At 39.3% G+C, this 19,499-nt stretch overlaps 1 protein-coding gene across 4 annotated transcripts in view; it reads left to right on the top strand.

Annotated features, from left to right (window-relative positions):
* Positions 1–19,499, top strand: part of RIMS1 (regulating synaptic membrane exocytosis 1) — a 497,623-nt gene that overhangs the window by 463,057 nt on the left and 15,067 nt on the right. For 3 of the 4 annotated variants that reach the window (XM_039530107.1, XM_039530104.1, XM_039530105.1), the window contains one exon: positions 16,269–16,410. In XM_039530107.1, the coding sequence (XP_039386041.1) occupies positions 16,269–16,410 (142 nt within the window). Of the gene's footprint in view, positions 1–3,631; positions 3,688–16,268; positions 16,411–19,499 lie in introns of those variants that run through there. The other variant, XM_039530106.1, reaches the window with a different exon arrangement.

The following is a 19,499-nucleotide window of genomic DNA, read 5'->3' as shown; positions in this document are numbered from 1 at the left end:
CTAAAACACATCTCTTGCCCGGTGATATGTAGTGTAGTCTGTGCCTTTGATCTTGGGTCAGGTTTTTTTATACCATTATTTTGTTTTCTGATATTTGTTTGGTGAAAATGTGCGTGGGCTCATATTTAGCAGCTCTTCAGAGATTTAAACTGAAGTGTTTTGTTTATCAGGAAGGACTTCAATTTATAATGTGCTGAAGTAGATTACTCTCTGCATCATAAAGAGTTAGTTTAATTATGAGCAATTCATGAGCAAATAGTGCTCCTTGCACTTCATTACTTGTAGTATTTTGTGATATTGACACAGTTTGTTAATTACAATCTGAATCAAGGTTCCACAAAGAAAGATCCTTAAAATCTTTCAATCTGGACACTTAGTTGTACTGGTTAAGAAAAATCCCCATATACATGCATTATGCAAAACCTAAAGATGGTGTCTCAATGCCACCAAAAGTATTTGTTTGAACACTCAATTCTCATTCAAAATTAATGGGAATTGGGCATCCAGTATCCTGGCAGCAATGGAAGTCTAAGTGTATACTCGCATTCTATTGGTCATTTTTGCAGTTGATGTTTTGTGGTTTAGAACAAAGGCTGGTTACAATTGTTATCTTCTTTGACATCATCTGCTTACACAATGATGGTCTCACTTTTAACAAGGTCTTTTTGTTCAGATTGCCAATATTTCCATCAAAATATTAGCTCACAGTTGCCCTGAGCAGCTCCTGAAAACTACCTGAGCAGAACATGCATAATTATGCTTTCTGTTGTAATGAACAGGCAAGCAGCATGGGGGTCACTTGCTGTCTGTTTTTGCTTAGGCATATGAGCATTTCAGGCTCATTGCTGATGACTGTGTAGTTTATTGTTGGGAGGCAGGAATTAATAGAATGCAACATATGACAAAGTTCTTTAGTGGATTAACAACTCCTCTGGTTTGTTAGTTTAAACATTCAGCACACATCAGCCTGTTTAACTCAAAATGTATTTTATCTTTGGGGTATATGTGATGCGATTGCACCCCACACTGCCCTGATAGGGCTAAGGAGGTTCTGAGAGGCCAATTAAGTTACCTGGGGTCACCTATGAGAAGAAGGGCCAGGGTTAACAGTGAAACCCAGCTGGGGAAGGACTGGGAGAGCACTATAAAGCCAGGAAACTCAAAGCACACAGGGAACTGCTTCCTTTCTCTTACCAACCTCTCTCCCTCTTCTGCTATCAGCCTCCTAGCTTTATAGTGCTGTGCCAGCTCTTCCCCAGCTGGGCTTCATTGTTAATTAATCCTGGCCCACCATCTCCCAGGTGACTTAATTGGCCTCCCACGCCCTCGTTAACCCTTTCAGGGCTGGTGTGGGCTGCACACCCATCACAGTATACCATATAGAAATATGAAATTATATGAAATATTGTGTAAGTGCTGTCACCAATGTATACTGCTAAATATAATCTCCATCTCCCTCTGTTAAAATACTGTCTGCATTACAGTGAAAACATGTCAGTATTTTTATTTAAATACAGTCTCCTAAAGAGTGGCATGGCCATGGGGCCAAACCCTATTTGTCTTCTCAAAGAGTGGTCCCACCGAAGTCATTGTGAGCAGGATTTGGCTCTGGGTGACATGAAACTGAGAATGATTATATAAGAAATTAAACAAAAATCTCCTCCCTTTACAGACGGGGAGGATCTAGGCGGAAGAATGCAGTCACAGTCAGGCTGTAGGTTTTGCTCTACGGTACACATGCACACGCACGTTCAGTTCTGCTGCAGGCACTGAGCTATGGCACCTCAAGTTCCTCTCAAAAAGATAGAAAAAATAGTGAAAACTTTTTGGTACTTTTAGAATGTTAACCCTCTTTATTACGTCTTTCTCTCATTCCCAAGCTAGGCAGGCACAGAGTTGGGTCCTCAGTGAGAGGGAGAGATTTCTAGTTTTTCTAACAATAACACTTCCAATACAGGGATCAGAATTCGCATTTTTTACTTAAAACCTTTTATTTAAAAAGCAGACTGTGTATTCCTTGTGAGAACTGCTTCGCTTATTTTAGTCTTATGGCCTGAGCAAAATGGCTACAGTTTTCCTTTAAGAGGTGATTTTTGTTTTTAAAAATTATATATTTGTATTAAAATGTATAATGAAGAGATCATTTGAATATGTGGGAAACTGAAAACTCCACAAGATCAGCTCCATTTATATAACATCAAAATACATTAAACAGAGGAATACATTTGTGGGGCTTCAAGCTCCTTGGAGTGGTATTGAGTCGTATCCTACACTGAAGTCCATGGCAAAATGCCTATTGACACAAATGAGAGAACATCTACAATAAAAGAAGTATAGAAGGAATATAAACGTTCATGCTTCAGGCCAAACCACCACCCAGCTGGAGCAAGGAAGAAAGTTTGCCTCTGGGCAGGTTAATTTATATGACTAGTTTCCTCCTTTTTAAAAAATCGCCTAAGGATAAATGTCATCATGTTAGTTACTGGGGCAATGCCTCCCCCAGGGATGTTGAACTTAATTACATGTGATGATTTTTATTTAATGGCTCAGGTGAAGTTACTTCTTGAACCAACTCCTGTGTGGTATTTAAGATTGTCTAATTGTTTTCTTATTCTAGCAATAGCTACTGCATTTAAGATGTCGAGAGGTTGCTTCCCTAAACCTTGTTGTGCTGTGATACTTGATGAGTTTCCATGCAAGTAGTTGATGTCACCGACTATTACTGTTTTATTAGCCTTTGTTGCCTGCCTGATCCTTGACCCTAAATATTGAGCATCTGTTATGCTTTACCTGATCAGGGGCTGGGAGAGGAAGCAATATATATTTTTATATGTATGACTTGAGATTTGTATCTATACACATTTTACTGGTGCTCTCTACTCAAATCTTCATCTCATTAGATTCTATGAAATCTTTTAGATACAGTGCTACTCCCCTACCTCTAAATCCTAATTTGCTCTTCTTGTAGAATTTATAGAAAGGAATTAGAATATCCCATCAATATTTTTGGCCATTTCACTGTGTTTCAGGAATAACTATGTAAAGATTCTATTTCAACGCCAAGCATTTTAGCTGATATATTTTTGCTTTTAAGCATCTCACATTATTATATAGACATTTATATTTGGCCAGTCATCTATTTTCACTTATATCAGTCTGATATCCTGCTACTTGTGTGGAATTTACCTTTGTGTTATAAACTACTTCCACCTGTTCAGCTGGATATGGATACTTTTGTATTACTGCTGTCCCTTCTGTATAAATCTAACAGTTTGAACATACCCAAAAAGAAGCACTCTAATTAATGATAATAGTAATCCTGACTAATGAGTAGAGCTTTATCTGCCATTTCCATGAAAAATTAAATGCTATTTGGAATAATAGGTATAATATACAGATAATAAGAGATTAGCACATCTGTTCTATAGAACCTGACCTTCAAACTGTTAGCTCTGGTAAAAGATTCAAGCATCATGGTATAATCCTTATATAAAAGAGCAAGTCTGTTCTACCATTGTATTTTCTGATGTCTATCATCGAATGTACATTTAATGAATTCCCTTGAAAGATGTAATGCCACTCAGTTTGGGTGACTCCATGCCAAGAGAACATAGCTGATTCAGATAAGAATTACTACAAAAGGCATTCCTGCCCAACAAGGATTAGGACTGGGACCCTGGAGACAAGGTTTGTTTACTAATTATATGTTCATGTTGCACCCTTTTCCATTAGACCAGGCCACTGTGCCCATCTGCCTTTATGCCACATGCAAGCAAATCCAGAACTCTGTGATTGATTCCAGGAGCTCTCTGTGGCTATCATGGTGTTCATTTGTAAATCTCCATTCATAATGGGTTGTTTGATATGTTGCTTCCCCTTTTCCTTTTCTTCAATTCAGATGTTGATAAGAAATTGACAGTTTCTTGTATATTTACACAACTATGTTGTCTGTTTTTTTGTGATAGGTTTGCTAGTGCCTTCTACCTTAACACTGCAAAAAAGCTTAAGATCAGTCCTGAATCTCAAGTTCTGCTTTTGCATAACACAAAAACATGAGAATTTGCTGTTAAATAGTTTTAAGCTATTGGAGTAACTCAGTTAGTTTTATATTGTAATCTCAATAATATAGCATATGTACAAGTAGGTAGGTATTGTATTGAATCAATAAGTGTGAGAATGGTAATTTTTTTTTTTTTAATAATATACCTGCATTACATTTCAAAAGTACAGCACAAGCAGACCTACTTTGGTCATTCATATGAAGTTTTTGAAGTGTATTTACTTTAGAGGGCTAGACTTTCTTTAAGAAGAATAATCAATACAAAATAAGCACCATTTCATTTTATTACAGGAAAATCTTATACCAGCTAGGAATGCCCATGTTTGGACTGGCTTTAAAACTTGATAAACAGTTGCTGCCTTGACTGGTCTGTTTTAATTTCCTTGTTGGCTGTAATCCAGAAACTGTCAATATTTGTTTATAATATACAGCTAATTTCTTCTCTTTCTTTTATTTTCATTAGTGTACCTTTCATAGTGTTTTATGATGTATTATACACAGAAACATATCAGACAAGCCAAAGTCATAATAAGGAAATCTTGTTTTGCAATGAAAAAATAGCATAATTTACCTGGAGAAAGCACAGAACTTGTCTCTTCTGTGTATATTATTGCCCTCTTTTCTCTGATGTTATCTGTTATCTTGGATAAAGGAGATGCTTCTTCAGTATGCAAGGTTTGCAACACAAACAGGAGGGCTGAGCTGAATGAAACATGATAAGCCAGGTGGAGCTCCAAAAATAACCTGCATTTATTTGAATAGCAAAAGGAAAGGATGCCACATGAGCTCCTGCAATCTCAGGTCTTCACCTTCCGTGCTGTAAGACAATGATGTTAATCAAAGCAATGTTGTTGCTGCAGCTATTTCTGATTGGTGGTTTGCATATCCAGCACAGTTGGAGCGCATGAGATTGTGTTTGAAGGGTTTCCTTGAATGCATATTTGAGAATGGGAATGAAACAGCAATATTGCACATCTTCAAGTTATTCTCAAGCATCCATTTGGGAACTTTGGCAGAATTTGTTGTCTTTGAACATGGTCTTTGGGAGTAGTTGTCCACTTTGAATAATATAAGTAAAAATGGAACAATGATACTATTTATACTATTACAGTATTTATAAAAACATGAGCCTTTTACCCAAGTCTGTAGGCATATTTAAAATCATAATTAATACAAAAATTGTATAAAACACTACCAACAGCCAACAACAGCAATCTTAAAATGAAATACCCAACACTATCTCCATGAAGTTTCTCCATGACTCATTTCCTATCCTAACCCCTACCCAGACACAAGCCTTCTTAAACTGATGGGCTTTGCACCATAATCCTGAAATTCAACAGACTTGGTTTAGGGCTGACAAACAAAAGGAGTGAGTTCCAAAGTGTAAGTACTTCCACTCGCATTTTGCAAAGTTTAAATTTTGTGACTGTAAGTTGTCTTGGCTGATTTCCAATGTCAGGAGGTTAACAAAGAAAAGGCAGTCTCTAATGTAGCCAGGACACAGAACATTACACTTCCACACTTCAATTTGTATTCAAGAGCAGAAGTCTAACATGCTAACTTGGCTATTGCTGCTAAGCAAGAATGCTGTCATGTTTTATAGTAGCTGAAGTTTCAGTGTGATCTTCAGTGATAGTTCCAAAGCAGAGCGTTCATGGTTCCTAAACTACAGATAATAGAGCCAGTATCCAATCCCCTGAGTTTCGCGAAATTGGAGAGACAAGTTCAGAGGAAGTGGTCTCAGGATACAACCTGGTAGTTCGGAGGAGAAACTCAGACTTCTAACTCTATTTAGGGCGTGAGATTAGAGTTCTAAGAACAGAATGGGTTGCAACTCCCTTTCTTCTCAGTGTTGAAGGATCCAGCTGAGCCTGTGAGCTTCTAACCAGCCTTTCTCTTACTGATTCAGAAGAGCAGGGCAAACTGGGGATTGAAATCCCCGGTGTGACCATGAGTGTAGTCAGGTTTCTGGCAAGGATTTCAGAGAATGGAGGTAGGCATGAACAGACCTTGTTTTTGATTGGTTTCCATACACACACTAGAGGGGTGCATATTTTGTTTGGATGGCAGCGTGAACATTTCTTTCCTGGAAGAAGTATTGTACTGTCCTCCTAAAGACTGCTTTTTTCTGGGGGTTTCTTTAATTGGGTTTTGTCTTAACAATTTGTTTTAAGTCAACAGATAATCTCAAGGCACATCACTACAACAGTACTCTTTCACTCTTAAATGAGGTAGGGATACACCCAAATCTGTTGATTTTTAGCAACTGGCACTGCAAAAGATTACCACTGATGTATTTTATTAACAATTACTCTGAGTATTACAGTGCATCTGAAACTATTATGTCCTATGCAAAGGGTGTCCATCAGCAGAAAAAAATACTTTTTAGAAGTCTCTACATGGGCCTGACTTGAGATGCACCATGCCTCCATCGGACATGAGATCTGAATCTGTTGGTTGCTTTTCTAACTTCAACTCCACTGCAGTCTTTAAGATCAAAAATCCTGCTAATGTTTATTAATTGAAATGTACAGAATATTTTTCTCATAAACCATTTTAAGGCATTCTTTCTCCTTGTAGAAGATATCTATGCAGACAGGTATGAGCGTTTGAGCATAACTGAAACAACTTCCTGTAAGCAAAAATGACAATATCATGTCCTTTTTCATAAAATCATAGAACTATAGGGTTAGAAGGGACCACAAGGTCATCTAGTCCAACCCACTGCCAAAATGCAGGATTTGTTGTGTCTAAACCATCCAAGACAGATGGCTATCCAGCCTCCTTTTGAAAATCTCCAGTGAAGGAGTTTCCACAACCTCCCTAGGCAGTCTGTTTAAAGCTTTTGCTGTTTGTTTACTTCTTTTCCTTGTAATACCTTCTAGAACATTGAAATATCTTTTTCTTTAGCCCATTTGGTCTTTTTTACAAGACAAATATTAACCAGTTGCTCTTTATTTAATGGAAGAAACCAAACTAATATTGTTTGTTTATTTCTTTTCTCTAAACCAACATCATCAATGACGATGGCAAAGTTCTGGGAGTAGCTTGTTACGATAGTTTAGTTTGTGTTTTCCCTACTTTCCCTGAAAAAGTAAAGCACAACATCTTAAATTATAGGCCCACCTAAATAATGTCTGTTTGGGGTGGTTGTTTTTTAGTTTCTCAAAAACTGAGTGCTAGGCTTAATACTTATTAAAATTCTATATATTTAAATTCAGAAGCATTTTATACTGGGGTTTAATAATCCTGATAGTTCATATTTTGACCCCAAAATATTTCGCAGTGACTCCTGATGCCAAAAGAAACAGTCTTGCAAGTACATTCTAAAATGTCATATCTCTAAAAAGGAAAATTAAAGGTAAAATTTTCAAAAGTGATGTTAGAGACTTAGCCTACATTGCCACTGTGAGCTAGGGTGTAATTCCCCTGCTTGTGTTCACATACTCGTGCTATCCCTCTTTGAGCTATCATGAGTATAAATAACATTATAGCTGTGTTAGCTACAGGTAGTAGTAGCGCTAGAGGCAAGGCTGAGCCACACACCTACTGGTTTCAGGCAGGTTTGTACTTGGCAGGCTCAGCTGCTGCTGCTACCATGGCTACGCTCGAATTTACATGCATGCTAGCTCAGTGAGAACTAGTGCAACTATGTGCACATGAGCAGGGGAATCAAACCCCTAGTGTGTTGTGTCACTTAGTCCCTAGGTGCTTAGGAGTCAATGGGATTTAGACTTTTAAGTTGCCTAGGCACTTCTGAACATTTTACCCTAAATTACTTTTGACCGTGCTTTCCCAGGTCGGAATTCTTTAGATCCTATTTATGCTCAAATTCATGGACAATGAGTCAAAATCATCAAGGTTTGAGAATAATAGAGACATTCATTTCTAAGGCCAGGTCTACACTACAGACTTATATTGGCATAACTATGTCACTCAGGGGTGTGAAAAATCCACACCCCTGAGCAACATAGTTATACCGACCAAACCACCCAGTGCAGACAGTGCTACTGCCTCTCACAAAGGTGGATTAACTACACTGACAGGACAAGATGTACTGTTGGTGTAGGAGCATCTTCACTTAAGTCCTACAAACATTTTTAGTGTAGACCTGACCTAAGTTTGTCTGACTTGTCTAGTGGAGAACAACTTTAAAAAAAAAATCAAACCACCTGCTAAGAATATGTTGTGCTCTTCACAATTTACACATCACTAGAACTTACACTGCCAAGTGAATTTCTAAACCTTTCAGCAATATTTTATGAAATATTAGCTGACAGGTAGTTCAGTTCTTTTTCACTCCAAGGCCCCCTAATGTAATCAGTTGTAAAAAGAACTTGTGAGTGAAGCAACTTGATCATTCCTTACAGTGCCAAGTGGATTTTTTTAAAAGCTACAGAGGAAGCTCAGAGATTATTCTACCCAGAAACAGCACAAGATATTTAAACAAGGTTGAAGCTTCCTTGGCTTCTTACTGCTCACTAAGGAATATATTACAGCTGATGTTTAATTTTGCTTAAACCTAAGAGGTAAGTCTGTATTTGGTGCATTTTGGTGTGACTAGCATACATGTTAATTTGATTAGCAGTGTTTTAATATATACCTATAACTGTTCATAGCTACCATTGGTAAAAAAACAGAAAACTAATTTACTCTGTTGATCTGAAGATCTAGAAATCATTTCTAAAGTAGGTTCATTAACATTGTATTTTTTTTTAAATGTGCTCTGGAGCTATTGGATATCATACAACCAGAAGGGCTCAAAATCAGATGGATCAACCTACTGATTAAAACTTGTTCTGAGTAAGAAAAATTGAGTAAGAGTACTATTGTTGAAGCTATAATATTTTTTTCTTTGATCAATAATATGTTCATAAATTAGTATTGTGGTATTATTTGGAGATCTTGCAGCTGTACAAAAAGGCATCTAAAATGTTTCCTTTTTCTCAAAACAATTGTTTCAGAATCATTTTAAGAGTATTGACTTTCAGCATTTACGTATATTTTATAAAGAGTATATTTTGGGCTTTTATTATTTATCTGTCATACTTCTCAGCAAACATTGTAAGAAACATTAATATTATTAGGTATCTTATTAGTGCTCATGACATTGTTTTAATTTTCTAATTATGAATGACAACTTTGTAATTGTGAAATTTGTCTAGTTGCATAATAATTATTGTTTCACTCTTGAATCTGCCAGTGGGGGTCAGGGAAGTTAAAGAATTTTGGTAAGAACTAACCTTGAGCTCATTTTCATAACTCCCCTTCTACTCATTAAAAAAAATCTAAAAAAATACACCGAAAGAGAAAAGGAACTGATTTAATGGTCCATAAACAAAATATTTAAAACTAAGGGTTTCAGGATATAACAAAACTAGTAGATGGATATTAGGAACCACTTAGCATTCTTCAACGAACAGGATAAATGATGTACTTCAATTCACTTCTTTATATAAATTATCTTATGCTTTCTTCTCTATTCTAATCCCAGTTTGCCCTCCTACATTGACTGGCAGCTGCAGCCCAACACCTTTCTGATGAACAAATGTCATGTCTGGACCCTATGCCAATTTTGCTCTGAGAATCGTCTAGCTAAAGATTGTAGACCAATATCTAGCCTTCAGTCTAAACATGTCATCTGCACAGTGAAATCAGTTTGCATCAGTTTCTCATCCCTCTCCACTTCATTACCTCCTTCCCATAAATCCTATGAGGCACCAAAGTATGAGAGAAAATAGGTGTTTGTAAAATGTTTAAAAAATTGTATACAGTAGATAATTTGTAGACAGTGTGGTCTCATTATGTTTTTAATCTTCCAAGAAAGTAAATATTTAGCACTATTTGAATATCACTGAAATAGGCATTAGGAGTTGGAAAAAATGTGCATTTGTATATGGTAGCAGTTTGCATCTTATTAATCTTAGTTTTGCACAGCACTTTAAATGGCCAAGCAATTGATACCCGGTTATTTTCATATCAGTGTAAACTACCTTTTTATTCCAGCAGTAAAAGCTCACTACCATGCATCCTTTACGACAAGGTTGTCTCTCTTTGGCTGAAAAAATGTTGCTAGTTTCATTTAATACAGGGCCAGTGTTTTTGTTTTGTTTTGTTTTGTTTTAAGCTACAGAGGAAGCTCAGAGATTATTCTACTCAGAAACAGCACAAGATTTTTAAACAAGGTTGCAGCTTTCTTGGCTTCTTAATGCTCACTAAGGAATATATTATAGCTGATGTTTAAGTTTGCTTAAACCTAAGAGGTTTAAAAATAATTAAACCACAGATTTTGCTATTTTAAAAGTCATCATTAATTCCTCATCCAGACAGATACTGATATTTGTCTTTTATAGATGTGTATGTCTTACAACACTCTCCTTTTCAAGTATTTTTCTTGGCATTGATGAATCAGGTCTTTCAGAATAATGTACAAGAGAAAGCATGATTGTTTAGAAATTTTGCAACAAAACACAACTAACATGATCTGTTTATAGGGAGGCAAGATTTTCCAAACTATGTGCCTAAAATTAGGCTTCCCAAGTCCATATTTAGTGCTGACCAGTCAGCAGCTTTCATTCACTTTTTTTAAATTGTAGCTCTTGTATAGGGCTTTTCATCCATAGATCTCAAAGTGCTACTTCGATCAACTAGAAATCAGTGGGAGCTGCTGGGTAATAATTAATAGTTAAATAGTTAATGTGATTTTTGAATTAACAATGCAAACTAAAGGTCAGATTCTGCCACTCTTAGGGTAATGATGCCTTACTCTGCAAGTGACCCTATTGCCTCAAATTAAAATAGTTAATGTAATTGGAAAGCAGCATTTTATTTTAACTTTTCTCCTGTTGTTTTCAGTGGGTTTTTCCCCTTTGTTTCTATCCCAATGTATATCAGTAATAAATACCAGTAGATGGATATATGGTGAGTAAATTGCAATTTTATGTTGGGAATGAACTTGGCTTGCCACTCGAATGTCTGAATCTGAATATGCAGAATAACAGAAAAAGGGTGGATTTTTTTTTCAGATTTCTGGAAATAATAAATCATTCAATGCTAATTATATTGAAATCTCGAGTAAATGGATTTGACACACTTTCTAGATGGTTTCTTGCTAACAGTTTATTGGCAGTGAATTTGTTCCGCTACATTCAGTGTAGTTTATACATGTTGTGTATCAAAATTAACCCACTGTAACTATTGCTTTCTTCATAGTTGCTGGTGACATTTGGGTTTTGGGGGAGGAATATTTTAAGGATTATAGCAGTGGAGGGGTTTATGCTAAATATTATGCTTAGACAGTTTTCTTCATAATGTGAAATAGCAAAAAGGTTGTGCAGCTTTACTAGAGGTTTTTAAACTTTGGGAATTTCATGTTTTCATTGAATGTGCTGCGTGGTTGCTATAAGAAACAGTGTTTTGGATTGATGAAGACCCAAGATATGCTGCTTGAAAGTATCGCCTGGCTTAATCTAGCTAGTGTCTCGCAGTCGGTGTGTGAACCAGTCCCGGCAGATCTTGTCAGAGCTGGCTTGGAGCTGTGGTCCTTTTAGGTTTTCTTCTCTGCATCCATGAGTATCTTTGGCATGAAGAATCATTGGTCCTTGAGCCATGCAATGCTCCTCTGCATTATTGCCCTTCATTCATAGACTTAGCAATGTCGCATGTTTTAAGTTTTATTAAAGTGTTCTTTTGACTTCTTTAGGTTAGACTTCATTGACTTCATTGTCCACAGAGAGGTCTTAGGGAATCTTTAGTTGAACATCCTGATGGGGTGGACAGCTTAGTTGACTGTGCACCTTTATGTCTTAGCTTCAGTTCCAGTAGTAACAGCCCATTTGATCCTGGCTCTTAAATCTCAAGATGGTTTGCAGGCAGGGGAAGCATCAATTCTCTTGCTGTTTTGTGCAAGTTTAAAATAAAGTAGTGAAGGCAAAATTATTACATGGTGAACTTTCATTTTGGTCTGAAGCTTTATTCCTAACTTGTCTGTAAGAAAACCAAAGGCAATGTTTCCCCTTCAGCTCAACAGAGACATCTCTGGAAAGGATATTGTCTTGATAGGTAAAATGGGATACAAGAGCCATTCAAGTTCCTTGGTAGGAATGGCTGGTAGATTGTAAGGGAGTTATATTACAGTAGCTAATAGTTTACACAAGCTAACTGTGTTATGCAGCGGCAGATGGCTGCTTTGTGATCTCTTGGAGATCCTTCTGGACCTGTTATTAAACCTGCAAAAAGTATTTATTATACTTGATCTTCACTCATCGTTGTTATGCTACTTGTGTAGATGCAATTTGTGCACACTAATCTGAGTTTTTGCAGATGGAAAGCTTTAGATGAAAGTGTATATATAAGCTTGGAAGCCATTTTGAAGCACCTTTGAAAATTTGGCCCTACATGTCATTCAGGAATGAACCAATTTGTCTATGGTCTTCACAATGGATGTAATTTAATTCACACAACATAGGAAAATACCTATAACATGAAACTGAAATTAATTATCCATGTCAAATAATAATAAAAATCAGAAGCTGGCACCATAGCTTCTGAAATAAATTTCCAGGCAAAAGAAGAAAAACTTCTCAGTTATATCACTGTATCTTTCTAAGCTATTTTAATAAGCCTGTACATTCATGTAGATGCAGTCTCAAAAGTTTATGTGCATAGGTGCCAGACCTCGAACACTCTTCTCAGAGGTGAAAATAAAAGCTTTAAACAAACCAACAAAAAGAACAAAAACAGCCCACCTGTTAACTGGCCAGATCCTGCAATTCATCAAGCAACTGATGCTTGATCCCAAGTATGTTTCATACCAGAGACCAACTTAAATTTCCAAAGGAGTTTCAAAAATACTAAAAGGCAATGCAATCCCACTTTAAAGTATCTTATTAGAAATAGGCTTTGCTGAGAATTTTTAAGGAACATGCCAGTAAAATAAAGCTTGATATCTTCTTTTGTCAGTATGAGTGGAATGAATAAAGGGTAATGCATATAACTGGTTAGTGTAAGACTTGGAAAATATGTGAGGTATGTGCTTGAGCTTATTTATCTTGAGTGAAGACTGTTCTCAGTATCTCAAAAAATCCATTATGTATCTTACCACACTATTTTAGGTTACTTGTATGGTATATTTCCAATTATATTGCAGAATATTTAGAATTTTGCAGGATCTTTAGAATGTAATTGTAAAATGCAATGGAGAGTGGTGACTGAGGGGAAAGGGAGGAAGCCAGAATAGTTATGCAAAGAATAGTGACTTAGAAAATGTTCTGAAAAAGTTCTTCTTCACACAGCGCACAGTCAACCTGTGGAACTCCTTGCCTGAGGAAGTTGTGAAGGCAAGGACTATAACAGCGTTTAAAAGAGAACTAGATAAATTCATGGAGGTTAAGTCCATTAATGGCTATTAGCCAGCATGGGTAAGGAATGGTGTCCCTAGCCTCTGTTTGTCAGAGGGTGGAGATGGATGGCAGGAGAGAGATCACTTGATCGTTACTGTTAAGTTCACTCCCTCTGGGGCACCTGGCATTGGCCACTGTCAGCAGAGAGGATACTGGGCTGGATGGACCTTTGGTCTGACCCAGTATGGCCATTCTTATGTTCTTATGACTCTTTAGCAGTTAAATGTTCACAACTCAGCAAGTAATCAAGCCTGTCAGAATCATATATGGCTGGGGCCAGGCATTCTCCACAGTACAATGGGATCACAGTCCATGGCGCACACCCTTAAATTCCATGACAAAAATCACTACATTCAGTGGCAAGAACACGTGTATTCCATGGCAGTGGTAACTTATTCTATTCTATTAAATTCTCTTTGTTCCCATCCAAGCCCATCCCCGAACAAACACAGCTGTGGCTCATAGCTAGAATCCTCATTACTGTAATCAGTGGATATTTTCAGCCATGATTATTTTCAAGGATGGGTTTTTCCACTGTACATTACAGGCACCTTGGTTCCACTCCCTAAACCTAACAACAGCAGCCTCAGTCCTGGCAGTTCAGATTATAATCTCTTTCCACCTTTTGTGCCATGGGTGGGAGGAGTTTGTGCCTAGCTTCAGTATCTCATCTGTCCAGTTGCCAGGGCCTTAGCTATTGCACTGTTCTCAGAGCAGCCCAGTTCACCAGGCTGCTTTTCTAGCTGCAAATTGGTCTCTGGCTTCCCAGCCTGGCAAGCCCTGTAGAAGAGTGGTGGGAATATGTGGTGTAATGTAACTTCCCCATGTGGCTACAGCTGGAGAGCAAGGGCAACTGCACATCAATCCCAGCAGTGCAGGGAGAGAGGAAACAAAGTATCAAGCTGTTGGCTGCAGCATATGGTGGAATTCTGCTGAGTCCACAGGGCAGTTTATATCTCCCAGAGCTATGGTTCCAGGCTCTCTGCAGACTCATTCCACCAGTTAATGTGGAAAACGTGAACCCAGTGTCATTTTTACAACTATAATGGCTAGAAACCTCATTTATTTTAAAATGAAAATTGGGATTCTGGAGCATAATTCTGCAGCAAGGGGTAAATTCCATGGCAGTAGACTCAGAGAACACACACAGCCCTGCATATTGCTTCCAGAGCCACCTGTGCACAACCAGGAATGGAGTGTGTAGCTCTGCCTCACACAAACTCTGAGGGTAATAGGGGACATTTTCTCAGCTAATGCGTAGCCAGGCATATTAGATGGACTGCATTGGTCCACGGCAGGAACTTGCAGCTGTTGGCTTCAAAATGGAGCAAAGAACTCCCACCCTAGTTGTGATCATTGGGGATAGCTGATTTCTTCTCAGCTGACGGATAGCCCGGGGTATCGAATGGCTCAGGTGGCCAATCCAAATTCGAGCAAAAAACTCCCCGTTCTAGTAATGATCAATGGGAAAGACACACCCCTTTCACTGACTCCTTCTTTCTCTAAATCAATGTACCAATTATTTCTATTTTGTTTTGGGACCCCTTTTGGCCATGTTTCATCTCCCAGTGACAGCTCCAGAAGGGTTACTGCAATAACTCTTGTGGTCCCTGCATGGAGAGGGAGAAATGATCCCAGGATCTGCAGAGCTATGCCCATGGCATGATTTCTCCATACTTCCTACCAGCACTACAGACCCTGACTATGTAGCTGGAGTCCTCCAGCCATGCTCTGTAGCAGATTTAACCATCCTCAGGAGTTGTCAGGCCGGTGTGGACGACCATGTCCCTCACAGTTACATAAAGCAGGGCCAGGATTTGGCCCTCCATACTCATTTGCCATTGCCTCAAACACAAACTGTTCCAGAGACAAGAAGCAGAGAAAATGAATTGTTTTGACTCCAGTTCAACTTCCAAAACAGGTGCTTTTGGAAGTGTTCCCGCCCACCCCCAGATACTGCCCTAAATTACAAACAGACTGAGAAATGGATGTGGTGAGGTGTGTTCCCCCATTTTGGCTTTGAACCAAGGTGCTGACCAAAAGTAAGAGCATTCACATATGAGGGAGAAGTACAGAGAAATGAGTCTTCATACAGTTATATGAACGTTTGCCAAACATAGTACTTCATGAAAGAGAATAATGTTACCAGTGAAATTTGAGGCCTAGTAGAAGGCACATGAACTAACAGAACATTGCAAGTCTGTAGTCAATAAAAATTATCAGAGCAGCAAGAGACTTGTTAGAGGCATTTCTGATGAAAGATTTGTGAAGTCAAAAGTAATTAATTATGGAATCATTCTGAACCAGCCTCATTTTTCCAGCATTTGTCATAACTATAGCAGAATACATTTAACATCAGTGACTGTACTGTCACCTTCAAAACCTGATGCTGGGGTAGACTCGACCATCATATTTTGAGGCTCCGGATGCTTAAATGTAAAGGGTCATTCTTTGTTGTGAAATTCAAACTTCATTTTAAGTAACCTGTGATGGAAGCTCCTTTGAATGGGGCAATTCATAAAGGAAATATACAAGTACATAATATCTTTGTGTGATATGATGCTCTCAGAGTTGCAGCCAGAAGGCTAGAGTGTTTCCATTATCTTTCAAGTGGATTCCATCTGAGAGAGACCACCAACTAAGGACTAGAAAAGAGAGATTATTTACACTTGATCAGAATAATCTCTTTCTGATGTCTTGTTTATGAATGGAAATGGGCAAATTGTGATCAGACAAAAATGTGCAAAAAAACACCTGATACTAGAATGCAATGCTAATGCTTCCTTTTATTTTTCTACTTTCAGAGGCTGGCAACAAGAAGCTAAAAAGCACGATACAGAGAAGCACAGAAACAGGGATGGCAGCAGAAATGAGGAATCGTATGGTTCGGCAGCCAAGTCGGGAGTCCACTGATGGCAGCATAAACAGTTACAGCTCTGAGGGGAAGTAAGTGGAATTACAGATATGTAGCAGTGCAGAAATACATAGGATTTTCTTCTCCTTAGAAGAAAGCTGGTTGAATACTAGTAAAAAACAAACCTCCTTATTTTAAAAGTTCCAGATTTGGTTCCCTATGGAATTGCTATTTGTACAAAATCTTGCACTTGTGTAATTCTTCGCAAATCCCAAAACTTTCAGGCATTTTTCATGAACATTTCTGTTAGAAGAGCGCTTTCTATAGACTATTCTTCTGTTTAAAGTTTTTCCAGTCATCCAATCAGGCGGCAGAATGATAACATGTCCCTTAGGTGACCAATCACACAACACGAATAACAATGTGAATAATCAAAGTGAACAGTTTAAGAAAAACCCAGAGTCTGAAAATTCTGTGATTCAGATTATTCAGTAAATATTTATAAATAACAAAATATGATTACAGAAATCAGGATTGCTTTAGTAATCAAAAATGGAGCTAAATTCATAACAAATATTATTTGAAACAAGACATTTGGCCACCTTTACACTTGTGGTGGGTCTCTTCTTGGATCAATCCTGAATTAAACTTCAGATGTTTTATGTTAAACTCCCTGTTCTATGAAACTGTGTTCAGTAACTGTGTATATAAAGAAAGTTTAGTTTGGAGCTGGTCCAAATACAGTTCTTATTGAAAACTATTAAGTCTTACTGCACATCAGCTAAAATCAAACATAGAAGCTTGAGTATTCAGACAGTTCTCTTCTTTCACTGTTGTCATTGCTAATGACTGCACCAAAACTAAAGGTGGGGCAGAATTTGTGTGGGCTTACCCAAAGAAGGACAGCTCTGCTTTGTGGTTGGGGGGTGGGAGAGAGAGGAAGAAGGTCGGAAACTGCTGCAAAAGGTGCTCGGTGGGTCAACTTTACAGCAATGACCCCACCCAGGAATGTGCATAAAGGTACGAAACCTGGGTGGGGCAAGTCTCTATGTGAAAGCAGGGAGGAAGCCAGCAGAACAGCATTGGAAACAGCATGGCTCCAGGGGCACGGGAAGGGTAAGCTCGGGAAAACAGGGGGGCTCTTACCCCCCTTCCCCAGCCCCAGAGACAGGGAAGGGCAGGCACAGGCAAATTACACAGAAAGGAGACAGTGGAAAGAAGGGGAACTAGCGACCTTTGCTCCAGGTACTTCCACCCCCAGGCAGGCTGTGTAAGCAGGATGGCTCTAGGGGCACGGAGAACGGGGGGGGGGGGGCTGAACCCCGCCTCCCCCGGCCCCAGAGACAGGGAAGTGCAGGCACAGGCAAATTACAAAGAAAGGGGACAGTGCAAAGAAGGGGAACAAGCTTCCCCTGCCCCAGGTACCTGATGTTCAGTGCAGGTATTCCATAGAGAGGGCAGCCAGCGACCAGATAAATGGCCTGGTAAAGGACTTAAAAGGAGGTACTGGATAAAGAAACAGAACGGGGGAGGAGGTTCGAGGACTCCCATGACCCGTACGTCAGGGAGCCAACCCCTCCTCCCCCGGTTCTCATAGCCCTCCTTAAGCCTCTTGTGAGGCTGGTGGATGGAAAAGCCCAAGCCATGGATTGGTTGGGGGACCTGGATGGAAACAAAGGGGGGCTGGTGGAAGCCCCAGAGAACTGATTTGAAAAAGCATGGATTTGCCTGCACTGTACACTTTATCTGAGTGGTGGCTGTGGCAGGAGGAAGTTTTGTGGGGTTTGTGGGCTGTGGGTTTATTTGGGGTGGGAGGAGTTTGGGGGTGTTTATTTGGGGTTGTGATAACAGGGGGCTGGATGGGTTTAAGGAGGGCGGGGGCTGGGTGGAGAGTTATTTGGGAGTTGGATGGGGGCTGTAGCAGGGGGCTGTAGAAGGAGGGTTATTTGGGGTTCTATGGCAGGGGTTTGGGTGGAGATTTGTGGGATGGGATTATTTGGGAGTCTGTGGCAGGAGGGTGGGTGGAGGGTTGTGGGGTAGGAGCTGGGAGCACAGGGAGCTGTGTGGCAGTGCCAGTGGCTGCTGGCTGTAGTTGTATCTGGCTCCATCCTCCACAGCCCCTTCCTCTCTCCTCCTTCCCGCTCTTGCTGGAGACAGCACCAGGGAGGGATGGACTCGCTGCCACCACACCAGGGAAGGTCTCTGGGCACTGAAGGCACTCGGGATGGACTCTGCAAGCACAAGCCTCGGGTGGGGAGGGAAAAATTCCAAAGTGCTGGAGCATCGCTGTGTCCTGGACCACTCAGGAAGCACTATCCCCACCCCCCCGAAACAGTGGATATCTGTACCCAATTAGTTTTAAGAGTTTTGCAGCATTTATAATAATTACTCATTACTTTAACAAAACTCGCTGATGATTCTACATATACCAAGAATGAAAGCTTTATGCACCATTTTTAATATATTTCCAGCACAAAGCATGTGAGAAGTAAAGACCCCCTTAACATAAGGCACAGCCTTTAATAATACATTGATTTTGACTAAATAGTTTTGGCTCACACAGCTTTACGAGATATTACACCCTGGTACAAGCTTCCACTGCAGACATCCTTTGGCAAAGCAGTCCTCTAAGTACCCCAGTATTCTTTGCACCCTCCTCCTCCTCCTCAATGAATACTGCTTGTGATTCACCTCAAGTGCAATATACAAAGGGACCATCACTTGAAGAAGAAAGAAAGGTTACTTACCTATACAATAACTGAGATTGTGGTCACTACATGTACTCCATTACCCACCTTCCTTTCCCTCTGCTGTGGAGCCTTATCCTAGGACTATTCACAACAAAAAGGTAACTGGAATGGCAGTCGGTCCGCTCTTCTTCTTATGCACTCAGCTCAGAGCACAAGGAGAGGTGCAAACCAATGGATACTGCTAGCAAAAAATCTTCCACTCTTAGGTGTACTCCAAGTGGAATACAGGCAGGGTTCACATATTCGCAGAGCTCCTCTTACTGTATAGTTTAGTAACCTTACTTTAAGATGATGAGGGCTGTTCACACCCCTCCTGACTATTGTTACAGGAAGTCTGCAAATTCAAGCTGACATTGCTGAATCAGTTAACCTTGATAATGGGAACAGAATTTTGCTTCACAACCATAACAGCTAGAGAGGCCTTTTTTTTT

This window comes from Mauremys reevesii, linkage group 3, assembly GCF_016161935.1.
Source record: "Mauremys reevesii isolate NIE-2019 linkage group 3, ASM1616193v1, whole genome shotgun sequence".
Lineage (NCBI taxonomy): Eukaryota > Metazoa > Chordata > Testudines > Geoemydidae > Mauremys > Mauremys reevesii.
Note: the sequence above shows the minus strand (reverse complement) of the source record. Positions and strands in the feature narration are given on the sequence as shown.